This window comes from Podarcis cretensis (genome assembly GCF_951804945.1).
Source record: "Podarcis cretensis genome assembly, chromosome: 7".
Classification (NCBI taxonomy): Eukaryota; Metazoa; Chordata; class Lepidosauria; order Squamata; family Lacertidae; genus Podarcis; species Podarcis cretensis.
The window spans coordinates 77,535,679-77,557,831 of record NC_137176.1 but is presented as its reverse complement, the minus strand read 5'-3'; the positions used below and the strand labels follow the sequence as shown (position 1 = coordinate 77,557,831).

Below are 22,153 nucleotides of genomic sequence, written 5' to 3'. Positions count from 1 at the left end.
GGCTGCCTGCTATCTCTCTCTCCGGCGAAATAGGAGAGGGCAAGTGGATAGCAGGAACCAGAAGAAGGAGCAACAACTGCTGCTGCTGCTGCTGCCTCCTCAGTCACTTGTGCCTCAAGGCAGCAGTAGGGACTGAGCCCAGAGGGAGCATGTTGGTGCCAGATAGAAGGCAGAGGGACCCACAGAGGATATCTCGGTCCAGTATATCTGAAGGATCATCTCCACCCCCATCGTTCTACCCGGACACTGAGGTCCAGCGCTGAGGGCCTTCTGGCAGTTCCCTCACTACGAGAAGCCAAGTTACAGGGAACCAGGCAGAGGGCCTTCTCGGTAGTGGCACCCGCCCTGTGGAATGCCCTCCCACCAGATGTCAAAGAGAAAAACAACTACCAGACTTTTCGACGACATCTGAAGGCAGCCCTGTTTAAGGAAGCTTTTAATTTTTGATGCATTACTGTGTTTTAATATTGTGTTGGAAACCACCCAGAGTGGCTGGGGAAACCCAGCCAGATAGGTAGGGTATAATAAATAAATTATTATTATTATTATTATTATTATTATTATTATTATCATCATCATCATCATTATTTTGACACAGGGCCCCTCAAAGACTGGTGCCAGCATGGCAAAAGTCTTCTGCAGGGACAGAAATGGTTGCATAACTATACAGGGGACAGAAATAAGGGTGTATGTACTGTAGGCGAAGCTGCTACTCCACGGCAGAGACAAAAAGTCAGCTCACTGGAAGGATTTTTGTAGGGGACAGGAACACCAGGAACTAACCACGTTGGAACTGGATAGAGCAAGGCAGAGTCCCTCACAAGCAGCTTGTGATAAAAAATCATTTATTGCTTTTCCAGTCAGCAGTCATGGCAACTAGAGCAATGCTCTGGTCCAACTCCCAGAAGGCCTGCAGTTTGAGTCCACCTCTGACTGATGACCTTTGCAGGTTATAGAATAGCAGACACTGCTCCTCTGGACAGGAGAAGCACCAGCCACTTAACAAATGCCCTGTTCTTGTATCCCACCCCCTAAGCAGTCCATGCATATAGCATGAACAAAGAAGAATGAAACAACCTGCTTGGCTATTCTTGCTTGGCATTGAAGCGAGTTTTAATCCTGGCTGACAATTTCAGACGTGATTTTCCCTTGAGAGTTAATCTCCTATTTAGGCCGGTTCTTATAACCAAATAGGAGGCTCTGGCAACGGCCCTCCAGAATTTCAGACCAGGAGCTGCACATCTGCCGAAAGCGGGTTGAGCAGTAAATGTGATGTGTATATGGTGAACTTTGTGTGTATTCACACAACCTGCATGTTCCAACACCACGGTTTGATCATGTGAACTGGCAATAAGACGTGGTTCAGAATGTTCAGAATTGATAGGATCCGGATGGGAAGCAAGCACTAAATAATTGTTCCTTTTATTCCCAAGTCTAGACTAATTCTCTACCTGGCAGCAACTGAAGCCAAGACTCCTCTGGCTGATGTGCAGTGCATGTTGCAAAAATAGTGATTGAATTCTCTCTGAAGAATCTCAGCCTATGCTTAACTACTCAGACAATCAGTTTGTAGAGAAAGTTGGGATGCCGGAAAAATGCTCCAGAAACGCCTTTTCCAGGCTTTCTATTACTCTTCTGAGACATTCATATGTTCGTGTTAAGTATCCCTTTTTATTACTGTTTTTCCATGACTCAGGGCTAATGAATACAGAAATCCATTCCTGCTTAGTGAAACTGTCCCACTCAGTGAAACTGAGGACCTAATGGTTTCCAAAATCCATTCATGTACCTGTTTTTCAGGCATGTGACAGCTGACTTAACCAGGGGAGAATGGTTAGAAATAGTAATCTCAGCCACAGGTGTTGTTTTTCTTAGCACTCCATGTTGCCTTATGGAAGATTTGCTCATACTGGCTCAAGCCAACACTGACTTTGTCCTGTACAACTTCCATTAGTTCAATCTATTCTTTGACCCGTGTCTCAACCTTTATTTTGGTGCCGTTTTATATTTCTCATTCCATACCTCTGTGGACCAGATCTAGGACCCCAAACAGACACACAGTTCACATTGTGGGCAGATAATGCTCCACCAATCTGCCTGGGCATATTTCTCTGCCACTGCTAATGGTGGCTTTTGACTTGAGGCCTGAGGGCTGGGTTCATGTTCTGAACCGGACACTGGTCCCTGCCAGAAACCCTAGACTACGTTCTGCAGTGTTGTTTCTGCTTACCTTAAAAGCAATTGACACAAAGGTAAACAGGACCTTTCGTCAATAACTACTTGATAGATGAAGAACAACTCTGGGACTGCTGCCAAAACTGGTATCCTCTGTTTTGCAACTCTCCCCTTGAATCCAGACCATCAACATGTATATTTCTTCGCTTCTGTTTTTTTTTAAAATAATATTTATTCCAGTTTTAAAGGTTACCAAAAAACACTAAATTAAGCAAGAAAAAACAAAAAATACATCACAATAGATACAGACAAAAAAGAAAAAAACAGCACAAAAAATACAAACAAAAAACAAATCAAACCTTCCCATAACTTATTTTTCATCTGCTTGTTTCCTTGACCTCCTCACACCTCCCTTTTTTGTATTCTAGTTCAATTAGATATTTCAGCAAATCCTTTCCATCTTTGTTTTTATCCTAATAATTTATCTTACCATACTGTAATATTACACTCTCTTCTTTCACCAATTAACAATCCATTATTACTTAATCCTTTATAACATTTCTGCTAAAGCCACATAACTTCATTCCAACATCCTTCTAACATTCCTTAATTTTACAATGTATCTGTAAATAAACATTAAATTTCTTCCAATCTTCTTCCACCGACTCTTCTCCTTGGTCTCGGATTCTGCCAGTCATTTCCGCCAGCTCCAAATAGTCCATCACCTTCATCTGCCATTCTTCCCGGGTGGGTAAATCTTGTGTCTTCCAGTACTTTGCAATAAGTATTCTTGCTGCTGTTGTGGCATACACAAAAGTAAACAGGACCTTTCGTCAATAACTACTTGATAGATGAAGAACAACTCTGGGACTGCTGCCAAAACTGGTATCCTCTGTTTTGCAACTCTCCCCTTGAATCCAGACCGTCAACATGTATATTTCTTCGCTTCTGAACCCATGCCTACCATTAGGCAAAATGAGGTGAAACCATAGGCATATAAACCACTGTTCTCACAATTCCACTAACTAGCCTGCTTCCCTCAGGTACAGAGAAGGAGGTTGTCCCCTCATCAATGATGAAGTATTTCGTCTTCTGTGTGTTTTAAAGGAGGGTTGTAGATTTTTCTCGATTTCCCCCCCTGTTTTATCTTTCGTAAACCGTTTTGAGTTGTTGTTTTTTACCGTCAATCGGTGTTTTGATTAAATAAATAAATAAAATAAATGCCAGTCAGGTGCTGTCTATCAAAATGGTAAGGATCTCACCTTGACCTCAGGCTGCCCTTCCCCAAACCAAATCAATGGCTGCCGGCAGACAGCAGCGATCGCCATTTGTTGACATCAGAGCATTTGGGAAGTTACGTATAATTTGGGGAGCGAGACTATTTCAGTGGCATCCCTGTATTGGTCATGATGCGCTGCTCAACCTTAAAGTCTTCCATCTTAAATTCCTCCAAGGGCTGAACTTTTAAGTAACAGTGAGGAATATGAGGTCCTTCAGAGCCTGAAGATTGAACACCCTACGTAGGCCTCGAACACATTTTCCTCCTCCTTCGGTGCTGTAGCTGCAGTTTTAATGCGGTGTTTATCTGTCATTGTCAGTAATGCCCATGAAATGCATAAACCTGTCTGTGGGATCAAAGGAGCTATGCTGTGATTGAAGAAGGAGCATTCCACTACCTAAACAGAACTGAACATACTAAAATACTGCTGTTGAATGCTTGCATTTGGTTCAGTTCAGTCAGCACAGGTTGTCGCCTGTATTTGATGCAGGTAGAACACCTTTTTGTCCTCTTCCTTGACACTGATCTCCAGGGTTTAGATTTCATGTTTGTTTCCGATACCCATCCTGCCTGTTACCTGTCCTTGGCGATACATCATTTGCATGGTGACGCAAAAAGGAGTAGATTGTCAGTCTTCATAAAATGTCAAGGACCCAGTGTCAAGATAAAAAGGCAATATTCTTGTAAGTGGTTCAGGCAGACAATAAAGCCTTTTTGTCAAGTTAGAGATGGTAGCGTCTTCCGTCTTCGAGTGTGAAGTGGCTTTAACGTGGGAATATCTTGGCTCTGTAGTCTGCTATATGACCTGCTTCTCACAGAGGTGGCAAATCTGTGTTGGGGCTTTGCCACTTTGAGATGCCGGTGGAGGCTTCCGTTTCTGAATGCTACTCCTTGCAAAAATAAAAAAGGGATGTCACTAGTAGCTTCTTTTGATGGTCAGGTAGCACTTCAAAGCTACAAGTCAAGAACAGGGTTCCCCTCGACCCATACACTTTCTGAAGTACAATTCATCAGGTACCAGAGCAAGGTGGGATCTGAATCTAGTCAACACATCCCTCCAGCAGCAGCTACAATAGTATAGGTACAACATTTCACATGTACAGTGGTACCTTGGGTTACATACGCTTCAGGTTACAGACTACAGCTACAATAGTATAGGTACAACATTTCACATGTACAGTGGTACCTTGGGTTACATACGCTTCAGGTTACAGACTCTGCTAACCCAGAAATAGTACCTCGGGTTAAGAACTTTGCTTCAGGATGAGAACAGAAATTGTGCTCCGGTGGAGCGGCAGCAGCAGGAGGCCCCATTAGCTAAAGTGGTACCTCAGGTTGAGAACAGTTTCAGGTTTAGAACGGACCTCCAGAACGAATTAAGTACTTAACCCGAGGTACCACTGTAGTGCATGGACGTGTGAACATATAAAACCCTTCTGATAGGTTTTTTTTACAGAAATAAGCTATATCACGGGTCAACATGTGGAATGTACACCAAGTTTGGGATTGTTAACTGTTTTTAAAGAAGGGCAATCTGACCTTTGTTATAAAGAACTAATTACTTTTCTTTTAGCAGCAGCATGCCTACTAGTGAGTGGAACAGAACTGGAAAGGATTGGAACATCTGTGTATCTCTCGTTGTAAACAGACTGTACGGTCTATTGCCGTATCAGAAAAATTAACAAAGAGATACGTGCATTAAATAATACAAGTGATGTAGATGATTTTGTTGAAGCATGGCATCCTTGTATAAAACACTTCATTGCTGATCCTGAATATTGGCAACTGCCGAAATCACAGATTGGACTTTGGCAAATTTCTCTAGATTGATCTGTCCTATAGCAGGGAGGGGGGCGAGCTGGGATTTTGTTTTTGCACCCCTTGCTCTCTCCCTTTTTGTAATTGTTATATATTGGAAGTCAATAAAACTATATTGAAAAGCAAGCAAGCAAACAAAAAATATCCCTCCCACAGCCTTAGAGGTAGAGCGTTGCCATCATGGCTAGTAGCCACAGAAAGCCTCTTCCTTTCCTCTTATCCTCTTTTGAAGGCATCCAAGTTGGTGACCATTAGTTGCACCTGTGGCAGCAAGCTTGCTTCAGAATTAGTGTGTCTAGAATTGCAGCCCTAAGGCGATCAGCAGTCCCCATCTTCATAACATTTCTCAGGATCGTATGCTTCATAATTATTTTCTCTGACCACTCCGATGCTGGGGTTGTTGTGGGTTGGCATGCAATGACGAAGAATAGCTGAAGGGCATATGATGCAATTTGCCTGCATGGGCCCATATGACAGAGTGGAGTGAATGCCTCTGATTTGTAGCATAAGGCTAATGGTGAGTTATTTGATTTATTGTTGTCTTTTTATGGCCGGGGAGCAGGGAGGGAGGTGTTCGTTGGTTTTCCTGTCTCAGGTCAGGTGCCAAAATAACTTGACTGGCCTTGACTGGCTACCGAGCAGATAGGCACTATATCACCAAAGCAGCGGGTTGCAGAGACTGAACTTCATGTTGATAAACAAGTGTGAAGCTGGAATAAAACACTCTTCTGTATTTGTGCTGTCAAATGCCTTGGTCTGAGGATTTTCTGCCACACTGTGTTGGTTGTGCCTCTTAAGCAACAAAGCATGCACACACGAATACCAAAAGAAAATGTACACACACACACACACTTTTTATTGCAGTAAATTGCAATGTGTTTATAGTGGTGCGTGCTGTATACATGAATTATAGCACCCCAGCAGAATTTCTGAAAATGAAAATTCCTGGATACTGCCCTGAGTCTAACTTCTCCTACCTGATGCCCTCCAGGTTTTTTGGACTACCGCTCTCATCATCCCTGACCATTGGCCATGCTGGCTGAAGATGATGGGAGTTGAAGCAATATCTCGAGGGCAACAGGTTGAGGAAGGCTGATCTAGCTCATTGTAAGGCAGGTTCATGGGTCCAGTTAGCTTGTTTCAGATGTGTTCTTGACTTTTTTTGAAGAAAACAAATAATTTCAGTAACAGATGAACTTCTGGTCTTCTCCACGCTATGAATCCTACAGCCTATCTTGGTTTTCCTAGTCTGGTCTCCTTTGGACCACATATCCCAATGGGACCAGGCCAGGAGCACTGCAAGCTATGGGTTTTGCGTGGCTGTCTTCCTAGGACACTTTCCTAGCTGTGTGCCACAGCAGGGAAAGGACCATAGCTCATCTTTGCAGGCAAGAAGCCCCAGGTTCCAGGGTTTGCCGGTTCGGTGGCCAAATAGTAGGTTATGGAAGGTCCTCCTCTAGGGACCATGGGAAGCAGCTGCCAGTCAAAAGTGCTTTGTACTATGCTAAATGATCCAGTGCTCTAAGGCAGCTTCATATCTCAGTATGAACATGGGAAGCTATCTCCAAGCCCTTGAGCAAGCAGTAGGGTGACATCCCAGGATGCTTATTCACTTTGATCTGCTCTCTTTCTGTGGCCTCCTTTCAGAGTGTTCCTTCCAGTTCCATTCTACTGGGTTATTTGCATTGGGGTTGCAAAAGAAGGATAACCTTTGTTATCCGATGGAGCGTCTCCACCTCCATCGTTCTCTCTCTCTTGGTGCTGCCTCCTGTACTTTGGAGTGAGGGGCACTTAGGAGCAGGCCTTCTGAGGCTTATATGTCTTATATGTGCCCTTGAACTGTTATAACAACAGCTCTTGTTTACCTGGAGGGCGAGAGATGTGAGCCTGGCCACAACCGCCATTACTGGAACCCAGCAGGTTGGTTGTGAGGGAAGGTAGTCCTCAGGTTCTGAAAGGTCCCCCCTCCCTCCTGCTCCAGGGTGAGATCTCACTTTATACTGCAATGCACTCTATGTGGGGCTACCTTTGAAGGTGACCTGGAAACTACAACTACAACTAATCCAGAACGCGGCAGCTAGACTGGTGACTGGGAGCGGCCGCCGAGACCACATAACACTTGTCTTGAAAGACGTACATTGGCTCCCAGTACGTTTCCAAGCACAATTCAAATTGTTGGTGCTGACCTTGAAAGCCCTAAACGGCCTCGGTCCAGTACACCTGAAGGAGCGTCTCCACCCCCATTGTTCAGCCCGGACACTGAGGTCCAGTGCTGAGGGCCTTCTTCCCTCACTGCGAGAAGCCAAGTTACAGGGAACCAGGCAGAGGGCCTTCTCAGTAGTGGCGCCCGCCCACCAGATGTCAAAGAGAAAAATAACTACCAAACTTTTAGAAGACATCTAAAGGCAGCCCTGTTTAGGGAAGCTTTTAATGTTTAATAGGTTATTGTATTTTAGTGTTTTGTCGGAAGCTGCCCAGAGTGGCTGGGGGGACCCAGCCAGATGGGCAGGGTATAAATAATAAATAATAATAATTATTATTAGTAGTAGTAGTAGTAGTAGTATTACCTTGCATTGCTTACATAAAAAAGCAAGGCAAGGCAATAAGGATTATTCTTTCAACATTTTTTTAACAAGGTGAGGGGAAGAGAGAATGAAGATACTAGACCGAATTGGCAATGCCTTCACCATTCCATTAACAATTATCGTCCTGGCCGTATGGTATTTTGTTTGTTTTCTGATCCTAATTAATCATCTTATTTTTGAGTTAAAATAATTAAAGCTAAATCCTCTCTCTTCATTTTAATCCTTCCCGTGCTAAGCCGCGCACTGTTGCGCCATGATGCATCTCCTCTGGAAGTTGCTTGGAGCCATTTTCCTGCCTCGCAATCATGTTGTCTCTTGGAAAGTTATAAACTCTGAGAGATGAAAACACCTTCCTAAAAAAAAAGAAGGATGGAAGGCAGTGTTAATAAGCAGCTCCCTAATCACAGCGGATGTATGCCTAGATCCGTGATCATAGGACACCAAATGTCAGTGTTCCTTGCCGAAGCAAGCACTGGAAGTTAAATGATTTAATTGGGTTTTACTTGCTTTGTTTTGTTTCAAACCTAAATGAAACATAAAGCTAAAAGGTATATTGTGCAAGCTTGAATAAAAGTCATTTGCCAAAAGTCTGTGCAGATTTCAAAGTAATTAAAACTCAGGGACTGCCTACTTGGCACTATCTTCTTAATTGATAATCAAAATGAGCAGATCAAATAAGTATGCTTTGAACACAGCTGATAATTGCCAGCAATTCCCTTTGAAATTCTTGGATCAGTTGGATTCCATCATTAAACTGGTTGTTTGCAAATTCGCTACTAGTTGATTCAAATCCACAAAGAAAAACTCTTGCATAATACAACGATGACACTGGGTCTCATTAAATAACATAATAAGTTTTAGGATGAGATGAGAGGGAAATAAGTTGCTTAGAATTTGTGCTCTTTTTTTTTTTTTTTTTTTTGCCAAATCAAGGCGAATGAGAGTGTGTAAAGGTAAAGAGCAAGACTCTGTTCATTGCACTGGACAATGTTGTGGTAGAAGTCAACCAAAGATTTAAAACCACTTTAAAAGCAATGGGTGTTGTGCATTGTCACCCAAGTTGCATGATGGGACTTCCTTTTCCTCTCTTCTCCTGCATCTCCTTGTTTCATCACAAATCAACTCCAAACCTCCAGAGTACATTTCGGGGTCAGAGAATGGATATCTGTTCCATTCCGCTGGCAAACACTAAACTATACCTTACAATGTGTTCCTGAAAGGTGGGGTGGTTTGCAGAACGAGATACATCAAAAACCTAATCGTAATACAGTGTAGTGTATGCATACTTTCATTTCTTTAAAACAGTTTAAAAAAAAAAAAAAAAGAGTATAGTACCCAACTATTCCTGTCCAGAAAGACAGATGTAGTTATTCTAAACTCCAGAACTCCACGCTCTTTCTTTATTGGAATACATAGTTTACTGCTATTGGGACAACACACATTAATCAGCTACTGAATGGCACCTAAAACAGATATCTAGGATGTTGAAGGGTTCTTTTCTGAACCAAATGCCTTACTAAGGCCCAGTGTGTAAGGGATCTGGACTGCAGAGAAAACTTACTCATGTAAGAAGAGTTCCATCACTACCCCTCCTGCCCACTGGGGTATGAATGCATTTCACCATGTGCTCTGTTCCATGTACATGCCAATAGCATCTCCTCCTGGGCAGCTAATTATTGGTGTACTGATGCTACATATATATGGGATGGTACACATGGAACGTGATGGTGGCAGTGATAGCCACCAACTTAGATAGCTTTAAAAAAGCATTTGACGAATTCAATGTGGTCAAGGCTATCAGTGGCTACCAGTCACAATGGCCATATTCTACTTCTACTGCCAGAGGCATTATGCCTCTGAATACCAGTCTCTGGAAACTGCTGGTGGGCTGTCAGGAGTCCAGGTTCCCTGCTTGTTAACATAGTAAGCATAGGTAATTAAAAAGGAGGATTTATTGCAAAAACAAACAGATAGCTCCGGACGGCTCTAACAAAGCCTCCGGCATCATTACTCAAGATGACCCTTCTGAAGATTCCTTCCGGTGTTGACAGAAGATATTGAACTTATGACCCTTACATCTCTTCTTTTGCTTACTATTTAGCAGCCCTCCTGACTCTTCAGACTTAGTGGATCAGCTCCAACCTCTTCCTGTTCTGAGAGGCTGTCTCTGAATTTGTTCGTGCCTGATTGTGCCTCCTGTGAGCTTTGGCTGTGTTCTAGCCTGCTCTCAGCTACTGCTTTATCAGCCTGCCCATCAAGGTCAGGAAGAGCCGAAGTCTTCAGCTGTCTGCTCTCCCCTCTAAGCCTCTAAGCCTCCCCATCTAAGCCTCTCTGTTCTTGGCTTCTTTCTGCAGTTGGCTGCAAACCTTCGCTTGGAGCTGGCTCATTCCTGACATGGGCAGAGTGCTGTTGCACTTATGTCTAGCATGCAGGCTTCCCATAGGCATCTGATCACCCCAACCAGAACAGGTTATGAGACCAGATAGGCCAATGGCCAGATCCAGTAGACTTGTCTTACATTCTTAAGTGTTTGAATGGGACAGTGGTGCACTGAGCACTTATGCAGGTAAACACTTTCTCCACTGCTTGCATCCCATATAAACCAGGCCTGAGATTTGGGGTGTTCGCTTTCTTCATTCCTTCCCCCCACCCCACCCCATGCAATACAAAGGATCGGCTTAAGTGCATGTGTCCTACTAAGCGGTGTATTCCCTCCAAGAAAATAATGCATGAACAGAGCCAGAATGTTCTTATTAATTGCTTTTGAATGCTGCAGTTGGTGTTTTGTGCTTCAGGTAGTGCTGGGATAATTGAAACAGCTGGGGGTGGGGGGAGGAATCAAGTAGGATTCAAGGTGGTCTGCAAAGCTCTGGAGACAGATGTGCATATAAATGCACATTAAAAATAAACCCAAATAAATAAATACCGAGTTACTCGCTCTTATTTACTTCTTGCGATCCAGTGGGACAGAACTCATTCCCACAAGCTTAGATGCTTGCATTTTCTATTATTACTTAAGACTTTTAAAGGGGGGGGGGAATCTGGCTGAAGCTTATGTGATGTTTCAAAGTAAAGAGATGAGTAGAATTTGCATAATAGAATCACAAAAATGGAAAGCATGGAACATTTGATATTTAAAATAGTCTCATCTAAAGCTTTTAGCACAGGTAGGAAAGGTTAATAAAAATCCATCCATACAGCATATAAATTATTCCAGACTTTAAAATGTAAAACAAAATTATGTCCAATCCATCTTCCTGCCTTCTCTTACAAACATATGTCTCCTTAACAAACCTTTCCTACTTAAACACCTACTTGAAAAATTAAAGTGACATGCATCACACTTCTGACTTGTGTGAGCTATAATCCAGTGTCCAGTCACTTAGCTCTAGGAATCATAGAATCATAGAGTTGGAAGAGACCACAAGGGCCATCGAGTCCAACCCCCTGCCAAGCAGGAAACAAATTACTGGAGAATGCTTGGCCCTAGACCAGGGGTCAGCAAAGTTTTTGTGGCTTGGGCCGGTTCATGGTCCTGCAGACGCCACGGTGGGCCAGAGTGTGTGTGCGCGCACATGCACACAAAAGCAAACACTATATATGGCGCTCCTTCTGGTGCTGAGGAGGCGTGTGCAGCTTCCCATTGGCTGCAGGAGCTTCCTGCAACCAGTAGGAAGCTGGCCAGCATCACAGAAGGCAGTCCCCACTCTGCTCTGCGCCAGTTTAGCATGGCGCACAGAAGCCAACCGAGCAGGCGGCAGGGGTCCATGGGCCTTAGGTTGCCAACCCATGGCGTGAGGGCACAGTGGAAGGTGCCATTGAGCATTTGCACCTTGTCTTGCCCGTGAAAGTAACCAAAGCCAACCCTTCCATACTTGGGAAGTGAACTCATGGGAGGGTCTGAGGGGTAGAAGACATGACTTGCAGCCACCATCACAGAAATGAAATGCTACAGAATGATGTTGGAGTACCTATGAGGAAACAGTTGAAGTGCTGTACTGAAATCAGATCTGTTTAGTATTTTGAGATTATAATCGTGATTCTAGATGCACAACTGAAAATTAGCCCTGGCAGCCACCCAGTTAAAAGCAATCACAAATCGGCTTAACGTATATGTTTTTCGTCCATTCGTCCATCAGCTGCATTTGCATCTGAGTAAAACTAAATGTTCTGAAGCAATGAGTGTTGTTTTCTTTGTTTTTAGATCTTGCATCCATGTGTTAACAGCAGGCATCGACTTAGAAAAAGACATTCTCTTCTATCACAGGTATATTTTTAGTTAGTTAAACGTTTGTTAATGGATTGACCTAACAAATTAAGAGAATAATATTGTGTTGTTGTTGTTTAGTCTTTTAGTCGTGTCCTACTCTTCGTGACCCCATGGACCAGAGCACGCCAGGCACTCCTGTCTTCCACTGCCTCCTGCAGTTTGGTCAAACACATGCTGGTAGCTTCGAGAACACTGTCCAACCATCTCGTCCTCTGTCGTCCCCTTCTCCTTGTCCCCTCAATCTTTCCCAACATCAGGGTCTTTTCCAGGGAGTCTTCTCTTCTCATGAGGTGGCCAGAGTATTGGACCCTCAGCTTCAGGATCTGTCCTTCCAGTGAGCGCTCAAGGCTGATTTCCTTCAGAATGGATAGGTTGGATCTTCTTGCAGTCCATGGGACTCTCAAGAGTCTCCTCCAGCACCACAATTCAAAAGCATAAATTCTTTGGCGATCAGCCTTCTTTATGTTCCAGCTCTCACTTCCATACATCACTACTGGGAAGATCATAGCTTTAACTATACAGACCTTTGTTGGCAAGGTGATCCTACTGAAAAATCTGTGTGTCTGGCCTTCCTGCTTGCACAGACGACCGTTGCAACCATTATCTCCCCCAAGCAGTAGGAGCCTACAGCTGTTGAAACAAGCAAGGCCCCTTTAAAAATAAGAGCTCAGTCAGTACAGCATGAGACTGTTAACCTCAGAGTTGCAGGTTTGAGCCCCATGCTGGGCAAAAGAGTCCTGCGTTGCAGGGGGTTGAACTATATGTCCCTTGCAGTCCCTTCCAACTCTACAATTCTATGATTCTACTTGGAGGATGGAGCTAACCACCCAGACTCAGCCTGTAGTTAATTGTTGCTTAAGCAGCATCCTAAACCAACGCCAGTCTGAGTCCCACGTAGACTTGCCCATCCCAAATACCTCACCTGCCTACTAGGAACATCACCTGAAGTAGAACAACAGCTGAGGCACAGCTACAGTGGTACCTCGGGTTAAGAACTTGATTCGTTCCAGAGGTCCATTCTTAACCTGAAACTGTTCTTAACCTGAAGCACCACTTTAGCTAATGGGGCCTTCTCCTGTCGTGCTGCCGGAGTACAATTTCTGTTCTCATCCTGAAGCAAAGTTCTTAAACCGAGGTACTATTTCTGGGTTAGCGGAGGCTGTAACCTGAAGTGTATGTAACCTGAAGTGTATGTAACCCGAGGTACCACTGTACTAGCCATTGAAGCACCTTTTTTGGTTTTATCCAATGGGTTGCAGTACATTCCAAAGGTTAGCTAAACTTGTAAATAAGCCTCATTTCACAATGCAGGTTAGGTAAATGATCTATGCAGTCATTTCTGCAGATGGTGGGTCAATTCCCACCACTTGTAGCTACAGTTTGCACCAGCGTAGCTTGGAATCCTTGGCTTTATTGAGAAGATATAAGTAGAGAATGAGATATAAAACATGGATGATTATGATTGAAGTACATTCTCCCCCAGGGGATCGTGTCACAACTGATGGTTTCATTTATTTTTTGTGTCTCTTTAATGAAAATTCACTCTGCTGGATATTTAGCTAGCCCAAGGAAACTTTTCCATTTGTTATTTATGATGTGTAGAGTTTCTCTTCTGTAGGCTGAAGACGCTATATTTCAGAACGAACCAAGATGCAGATTACTTCTCACTTGACTCTTCATATTCAATTACTACCTTTTCTCTCCCCCTGTTCCACTTGGCTTGGCAATTGTCCCATTACTTTTAGCGACCATATGCAAGCTATTATTCATGCTAAATGACCAATAGGGTTTTTTTTAATGTATGAAAAAGTCTGGCTTTTTTCATTTATTTTTAATTTGCTATCAACTCTGTTGCTGTAACTGATCATCTGACTGTCCAGTTACAAACTTGAATATTTCCGTCTTTACAGCACGAGGTGTAAATTCCAGCTAATATCTATTCCAGTAGGTGTTTCCTGTTTCCTCTTGAGCTTAAAGAGATTTCCCATCCTTTGCTTATTTATTCCGTGCCTCGGCCTTCCAGTAACAAGAGTTCTCTGGGCAGTGTGCAAAATAAAAATAAATTGCAAATACAGTACAGTTGCAAATTAAGAAGCATCAGATAAGGCAGTTAGAACTTGAGAGCAGATCACTTGATCAAGTGATCAATATATATTTTTTAAAAATGAAGCTGTGGTGCATTATAGAGCAGAGCAGGAATGGAGAACCTGTGACCGGGGATAGTTCAGTTGGTTAGAACGTAGTGCTGACAATGTCAAGGTCATAGAATCGATCCCCATACAGGACAACAACATATTCCTGCATTGCAGGGGTTGGACTAGATGATCCTTGGGGCCCCTTCCAGGTCTACAGTTCGATGATTCTATTATTCTCTTGGTCCTTGCATGGCTCCATCAGCATGGCCAAATACATGGACGGATGAGACTTGCCCAGCAACATCCAGTGGGCTGAAGGTTCCCCATCCTTGGAACAGGACGTTGGAAAACAAGTCCAGCAATCACACTATAAATCACAACACTGTGTGAAATTGTAAAGGTCTGGCCAGATAAAATGGTTTTTGCCTAGCATCGAAAATATATTAAAGCAGGTGCCAAAGTGTGCTTTTTGGGGGAAGGCTGAAGCTAGCACACCAACCTTAGTTGGTAAAAGCCAATCTCTAAGCCACAGCAGCCACTTATGTCTCAGGTGACAAAGATGGATTGCCCCAAAACTTTGAATCTTACTCCAGAGGATCCTTTATGGAAAGTGCAGTCCTCTCTAGAACAGGCTGAACACATATCCAACCTGTCTGTTGCTTCCCTAGATCCTTCTGCTTTTGGACAGATACCTCAGCATTTTTGGACCCTCTTGCACTCATTTGCTGGTTGTCTACTGTGAGAACAAGATAGTGGACTGGGTGGGCCTTCGGCCTGATCCAGCAGGCCTCGTATTATGTTCTTATAATAACCCCATTCTGGATAGCCTTGGGGTTTGGAGATGAATTTCCCATGTTCTGGGTCCACTGCCTGCTTGTGCCAGTTTTCAGTCATGTTGCAGATTTCATTTTTAAAGCAACAACCTAATATTTTTTATGAAACAATTCCATTGCCATTTTTATTAGGTGACAGGGGAAGATTTAGATAAGAATGGGTCTGTACAAGGCAGTGACTTGCTGGTTGGTATTCTGTAACATTTAGACTAGCATTTTAATAACTGGGATCGCCACACATTGATCTGTGTTCTGCTGAGCTAGAATATGGTGGAAATGGCCTTACCTTTACAAAGAAGCAAACTGTGATGGCCTGGGAATCTGATTCAGAGGCTGAACCGGAGGAATCCCAGCCTGCACAGGAGTCCCCGCCTCCAGGGCTGGCTGAGCCGGGGCAGGGGCTTGAATCTGAAGCGCCTGTACCTGTGCCGGATCCTCAGGAGCAGACACCAGATGAATCCACTCTGGCTCCGGAGGTGATTGAGGACCCATTGCCTACAGGTGTGCCTCTCCCAGCCCTGTCAGGGGAAGGTGAGCCTCCCCCTGGGTCCAGTAACCCTCCAGCCTCTCCTGAGCTGCAGAAGCTCAGGGCAGAGAGGCGGAGGGAACTGGGTTCTCTCAGGAGGAGTGCTCGCCTTAAGGCCAGGAGAGGCGGGTCACCTGTGGGTCGGGACCGCCCCTGGCCTCAGAGAAGATAAAGGCCAGTCAGCCCGGTCCCAGGTTGCGGGAGCAACGTCGTTGAAGAGCTGTTTTTGCCAGCACCCTGGCACTCTGTTCTTCCAGAGTTCCCGACCTTGCCCGGCTCCTCGCTTTGGACCTCGCTTTGCCCTTGGTGGACAGTCTCCAGACCCTCGACCCAGGACCGGACTCTGACCGCGCCTCACGGTAACCTCCCCCCGGGACCAGCACACAAACACTCCTTAACAGAACCTTATTGGAGGTTTCATAGAATCATAGAATCTTAAATTTGGATTCTCAGGGGTCATCTCGTCCAACCCTCTGCAAGGTAAGAATCTTAGGGAAGCATCCATGACAAAACCTCTGCTTGAAAACCTCCAAGGAAGGAGAGTCCACAAGCTCCTGAGGAAGACCGTTCCACTGTCGAACAGCTCTTACTATCAGAAAGTCCTTCCTGGTGTTCAGTCAGAATCCCCTTACTTGTAACTTGAAGCTATTGGTTCAGGTCCCACCCTTCAGAGCAGGAGAAAACAGGCTTGCTCCATCTTCCATATCCTTGAGATATTTGAAGATGGCTGATGTATCTCCCCTCAGTTTCCTCTTTTCCAGGTTCCTTATTGGAATTCAGGTCTCCAACCAATGGCTTCAAGTTACAAGCAAAGAGATTCTGACTAAACATCAGGAGGATCTTTCTGACAGTAAGAGTTATTTGACAGTGGAACAGACTCCCTCAGGAGGTTGTGGACTCTCCATCTTTGGAGGAGGAGAAGGAAGAAGAAGAAGAAGAAGAAGAAGAAGAAGAAGAAGAAGAAGAAGAAGAAGAAGAAGAGTAGTAGTTTGGATTTGATATCCCGCTTTATCACTACCCTAAGGAGTCTCAAAGCGGCTAACATTCTCCTTTCCCTTCCTCCCCCACAACAAACACTCTGTGAGGTGAGTGGGGCTGAGAGACTTCAAAGAAGTGTGACTGGCCCAAGGTCACCCAGCAGTTGCATGTGGAGGAGCGGGGAATCAAACCCGGTTCACCAAGTTACGAGTCCACCGCTCTTAACCACTACACCACACTGACTCTCTTGGAGGTTTTTAAGGAGAGGTTGGATGGCCATCTGCATTGCGGGGGGTTGGACTACATGACCCTTGTGGGTAACCTTCAACCCTAAAATTCTGTGTTTCTGTGATTCCCATAGTCATGTCTTGTTCCAGTTAGTTCCCATGGTCTGTCTTGTTGACAGCCAGCGCTGGAAGCCGATCACTAACAGTGAAATGACTCTTACTGCGTTGTACGGGCACGCTGCGCTTAGTGACGGCTGTGAGTGAGGTATTGTGCTGGTACTCTGTACTTGTCTGTTTCTGCCTGCTTTCATTAATGCGCTTGGCCCAAGTACTCCCGCTTCCCTGGAATGGAGTCTGACAGTGCCATTTACTTTCCGAGTGCTGCTGATGCAATCTTACCCGCTAAGATGCAGAGAATCATCAATCACTGCAGGGGAGCATTTGCCACAGCAGTTGCCACAGCAAACAAGAGAGGGGAGCAAGAGGGAGCTGGCATGAACGAGATCTGCCTGCTGGGCCTAATGGTGTTGCCACAGAAGAACAAGGCAGCCACGCCCTTGCCTGGCCTACTGCAGGCATTGATTGATTGCCATTATTTGGAGGACTAAATGCCCCCAGCTATGCACATGGGGGAATGCTCCTGTTGTTAGGTGTAGGACACATATGCGGTAAACACATCACAACAAAGGTCTCTGTGGTTCGAATGTAGTGGACTGCAGTTCCCATCATCTCTGACCATTGGCCGTGCTTGGTTCAGGTTGATGCAAGTCGGAGTCCTGCAATACCTGGAGCACAGGGTCTCCATCCCTGATCTGTCTACTCCAGTACCCTGCTTTCCCCTGTGGCTAGCAAGATACTTCTGGGAAGACCACAAAGGTCTTGCTTTGTTACTGATATACAGCAGCAGGCTGCTTCCAAACCTGGAGATAGCCTGGGGTATAGAACGGAGTGCCCTCCAGATGTTGTTGGACTCCAACTCCCATCAACTTGACTCAGTGCAGCCAATAGATAGAGTTGATGGGAACTGTCAGATGCTGGAGTGGTTGCTCGAGAGCAAACAGGCAAGACTCCGACCTTTCTTTTCCAGGCTTTATTATTAGTGCAAAACTATTTACAATGCAGTAAGTCCATGTCTGCTCAGTCACTAGCAGAATCTGGGAGTGGGTGGTCCTTATACCTTCCCCAGCATAACAGTCGCTTGACCCCCAACCTTCTCCTCCCCTCCCCATGCCGAAACCTACTGCACGGAGTGGGCGCTGGCAAAGGGGGACTTCCCTCCTCTCTGGCTTCCTCAGGGTCAGTGTTGAGGCTCTCCCTAGCATCCCCTGGTCCCACCACCTCCTCCCTACTGGAGGTGGGGCTTTCCTCCTCACCAGAGGAGGAACTGCTTCGCAAGACTTTCGGAGGTTCCCTATAACACAATTGCCCTTCCACCTCTCGCCTCTGAGCTGATGGCAGTTCCCTGACAGGAACTGCATTTCAACAACATTGGGCAGAGCGGGGTGGGTGGATACCTGTGCATTTACATAGTAACTGCCTAATAGACCTCCATGAATTCGTCTCATCCCCATCTAATCTAAGTGAGCAGCCATCACCACATCTTCAGGCAGTGGAGACCATAAATTAATTCTGTGCTACGTACCTTATTTTCACTGCCCTGAATCTGTTGTTGGGTGACCCCAAGTTCTAACAAAAAAAGCAAAGGATCTCCAGCCACTTTTCTCAAATTGTACATCATTTTATAAGCCGGTTCCATAACAGTGTGATTCCTTCACAAGTTTATTTCAGTTCAGTATGGTTTGCACCCATGTAATTGGGCGTAGCGCTGCAACCTCCAGCATCTTTTCCCCTAAACTTAAGATGCCTCAAATACTTTAGCCCAGATATGGGGAACCTATACCCCCCCCCCAAAAAAAAAATGTTTGTTGGACTCCAACTCATATGATCCCTGACCATTGGCCATGCTGGCTGGGTCTTTTGGGAGATGGAGTCCAATAACATCAGGCACCCCATCCCTGCTTTAGGGATTTTTAAGATGTGGTGGAAAGTAGCGTAAACAAATCAATCAAAGCATGGACAATTCCATATATCTAGGGCCTTGCATATTCGCCGCAGTTGATTTAAAAAATATATATCTAGAAAGCCTGGATTCAGTGACCCGTACATGTTATGCCAGTAGAGAGCATTTGCATAATTCATGCTACAGGGTTTTAAAGATCAGTTCACACAATTTTATTCTAGTTGTCGGAATGCCACTGAATCCCAACTGCTGTCATTGAAAATTCTCTTGAGCCACCTCTGCTGCTTCCGGAATTTTAGCAGATGTGGCCCACAAACATTCAAGTGTGTCTTGTGGGTAAGTGGGGAATGCTTTCTAAAAATTCTGAAATGAAAGCTTAAATTTTCAGGCAGCTGAATCCTAAACCCAAAACAGTTGTACCTTGCTTTTCGAAATGCTTACCGTATTTTTCGTCCCATAGGATGCTCCGTCTCATAGGACGCACCTAGTTTTTGGGGGGAGAAATAAAGGAAAAATTTTTTTCCTTTATTTCCCCCCCAAAACCAGGTCAGGGAAACCGAACCAGGTCGAGGAACAGCGGGATGGCAGCGCTGCGCCTCCTTGCTGTCCCCCGAGCTTGTGGGGCTGGCCGATGTCTGTCCGGCAGGCGGGGCGCTCTGCTTCAGAAACTCCCGCAGGGCTCCAACACACTGCGGATGTCTGTCCGGCAGGCGGGGCGCTCTGCTTCAGGGCGCCCCTCACGTCAGGCGGCAGGCTGCTATACGCACCGTGGGGAGCCCTGCGGGAGTTCCCGCAGGGCTGCCTAGGCTGTGGATGTGTTCCCGAAGCGCCGGGCGCTGTGCTTTCAGCGCGCCCGGCGCTCCGGGAAGCAGGCTGCTATCCACAACCTAGACAGCCCTGTGGGAACTCCCGCAGGGCTGCCTAGGCTGCGGATGTGTTCCTGATGCCTGGAGAGTGAGAGGGGTCAGTGCGCACCGACCCCTCTCGCTCTCCAAGCTTCAGCGAAAGCCTGCATTCGCCCCATAGGATGCACCCAAATTTCCCCTTCATTTTTGGAGGGGAAAAAGTGCGTCCTATAGGGCGAAAAATACGGTAGTTATTGAATGTTTTGGCTCCTGAATGCTGCAAACCCAGAAGTGAGTCTTCCGGTTTGTGAACTATTTTTGGAAGCCAGTTGTCCGATGGGCCTTCCACGGCTTCCGATTGGCTGCAGGAGCTTTCCGCAGCCAATCAGAAGCCGCGCTTTGGTTTCTGAATGTTTTGGAAGTCGAACAGACTTCTGGAACAGATTCCGTTCAACTTCCGAGGTATGACTGTATGATGATTTGTGTTTTCATGTGGTGCTGTGGAATTGCAAGATAAACACAGCCTTGCATAAGCATGCCCATAGAATTTGTGATCACTTATCAGAAGGGTTTGAAAGCGCTCACAGCTCTTCAGTATATATGTGTAACGATTCAGCGGCTGAAATCTCTTTTAAGAACAATATTAAATAACTATCAGGCCTCAGTTTGGTGCTAAATTGGATACCGGTTCACTGTGGACTTGTGACACCGAGAGACAGAATACAGGAGCCAGGAGGAAACGTGTCAACCGTGGACGTACATGTGACACTTTAAAGAGTTGAATTATACAGCGTTAAGTATGTTTCTAGTTTAGCGATAAAGGATTACACTGGAAAAAATGTAGAGGCCGTTGAGAATAAGTGTAAGAGAAGGGACCTCAAATTAATTGGTGTTGCAGAAAAGAACAGTTGACATTGAAACAGCTAATAACTAATAATGGTAAGGACTTGTTGGGAAAGTTTCTTCCACCCTTGAAAAGTGGAGAGAAGCTGTACAGAATACTAAGATGTGTTTTCTATACAGTGGCCTCTTTTCCATTGCGAGGTGGAGTCTTTGAAGTCTGAAATTAAAGCCCGATTCTCAGGAAGAGCTGGGTGGCAGGTTCCTCATGTACACGCATACCCAACAGGCTCTTGCATCCATAATCTACCACTTTGAGAGTTGGCATGGTGATGGTCAATTGGGCCCACATTCCCACCATTCATTTAAACCCTATGATATGCTATGATATGAAAACAAATAATTCTGAAAACTGAATTCTGTTAAGGGTGCTGAGGGTTATTTGCCTTACAGAACTACATTTTCTGACATCCATGTGAAAAGGGATTGTGTGCCCTCCGACATGGCGCAGAGGAAAACTGGGGTGCACGTTTTTGGGGACCTTGCTCCTGCATGAGTCACATGACCCATGTGAGAGCATGAAACACCCCCCCCCCAAAAAAAAAATGAGTGTCTTTCAGAGCTGAAATCTCCCAGGAGCCAGAACACGGGTCCCCAAAACAGGGTGTCCTGATTAAATAAGGGCAGTTGAGAAGTATGGGGTTCATAGTTAAACAGCCCTGTCAGAGGAGTAAGGGGCCTCCTCTCAGAATCTGTAACAGAATTCCCAGAATTCCGTGGGGGAATGTAGCCTAGGAGTCTGTGGGCCAAAGCTGGATCCTACTGTTTATTTATACCCCGCCCATCTGGCTGGGTTTCCCCAGCCACTCTGGGCGGCTTCCAACAAAATATTAAAATACAGTGGTCTGTTAAACATTAAAAGCTTCCCTACACAGGGCTGCCTTCAGATGTCTTCTAAAAGTCTGGTAGTTGTTCTTCTCTTTGACATCTGGTGGGAAGGCGTTCCACAGGGCAGGTGCCACTGCCGAGAAGGTCCTCTGCCTGGTTCCCTGTAACTTGGCTTCTTGCAGTGAGGGAACCGCTGGAAGGCCCTCGGCGCTGGACCTCAGTGTCTGGGCTGAACAATGGGGGTGGAGACGCTCCTTCAGGTGTACTGGACCAAGGCCGTTTAGGGCTTTCAAGGTCAGCACCAACACTTTGAATTGTGCTCGGAAACGTACTGGGAGCCAATGTAGGTCTTTCAAGACAAGTGTTATGTGGTCTCGGCGGCCGCTTCCAGTCACCAGTCTAGCTGCCGCGTTCTGGATTAGTTGTAGTTTCCAAGTCACCTTCAAAGGTAGCCCCACATAGAGTGCATTGCAGTATAAAGTGAGATCTCACCCTGGAGCAGGAGGGAGGGGGGACCTTTCAGAACCTGAGGACTACCTTCCCTCACAACCAACCTGCTGGGTTCCAGTAATGGCGGTTGTGGCCAGGCTCACACCTCTCGCCCTCCAGGTAAACAAGGGCTGTTGTTATAACAGTTCAAGGGCACATATAAGACATATAAGCCTCAGAAGGCCTGCTCCTAAGTGCCCTTCACTCCAAAGTACAGGAGGCAGCACCAAGAGAGAGAGAGAGCC

At 45.4% G+C, this 22,153-nt stretch overlaps 1 protein-coding gene across 3 annotated transcripts in view; it reads left to right on the top strand.

Moving 5' to 3' along the window:
* Positions 1-22,153, top strand: part of SAMD12 (sterile alpha motif domain containing 12) — a 217,942-nt gene that overhangs the window by 158,415 nt on the left and 37,374 nt on the right. Inside the window, exon 5 of one of the 3 annotated variants that reach the window (XM_079984561.1) lies at positions 12,062-12,124. The exons of the other annotated variants lie outside the window; for them this stretch is intronic. Coding sequence (XP_079840687.1) covers positions 12,062-12,081 — 20 coding nt within the window. The 3' untranslated portion in view covers positions 12,082-12,124. The remainder of the gene's footprint in view (positions 1-12,061; positions 12,125-22,153) is intronic. 3 annotated transcript variants of the gene reach the window in all.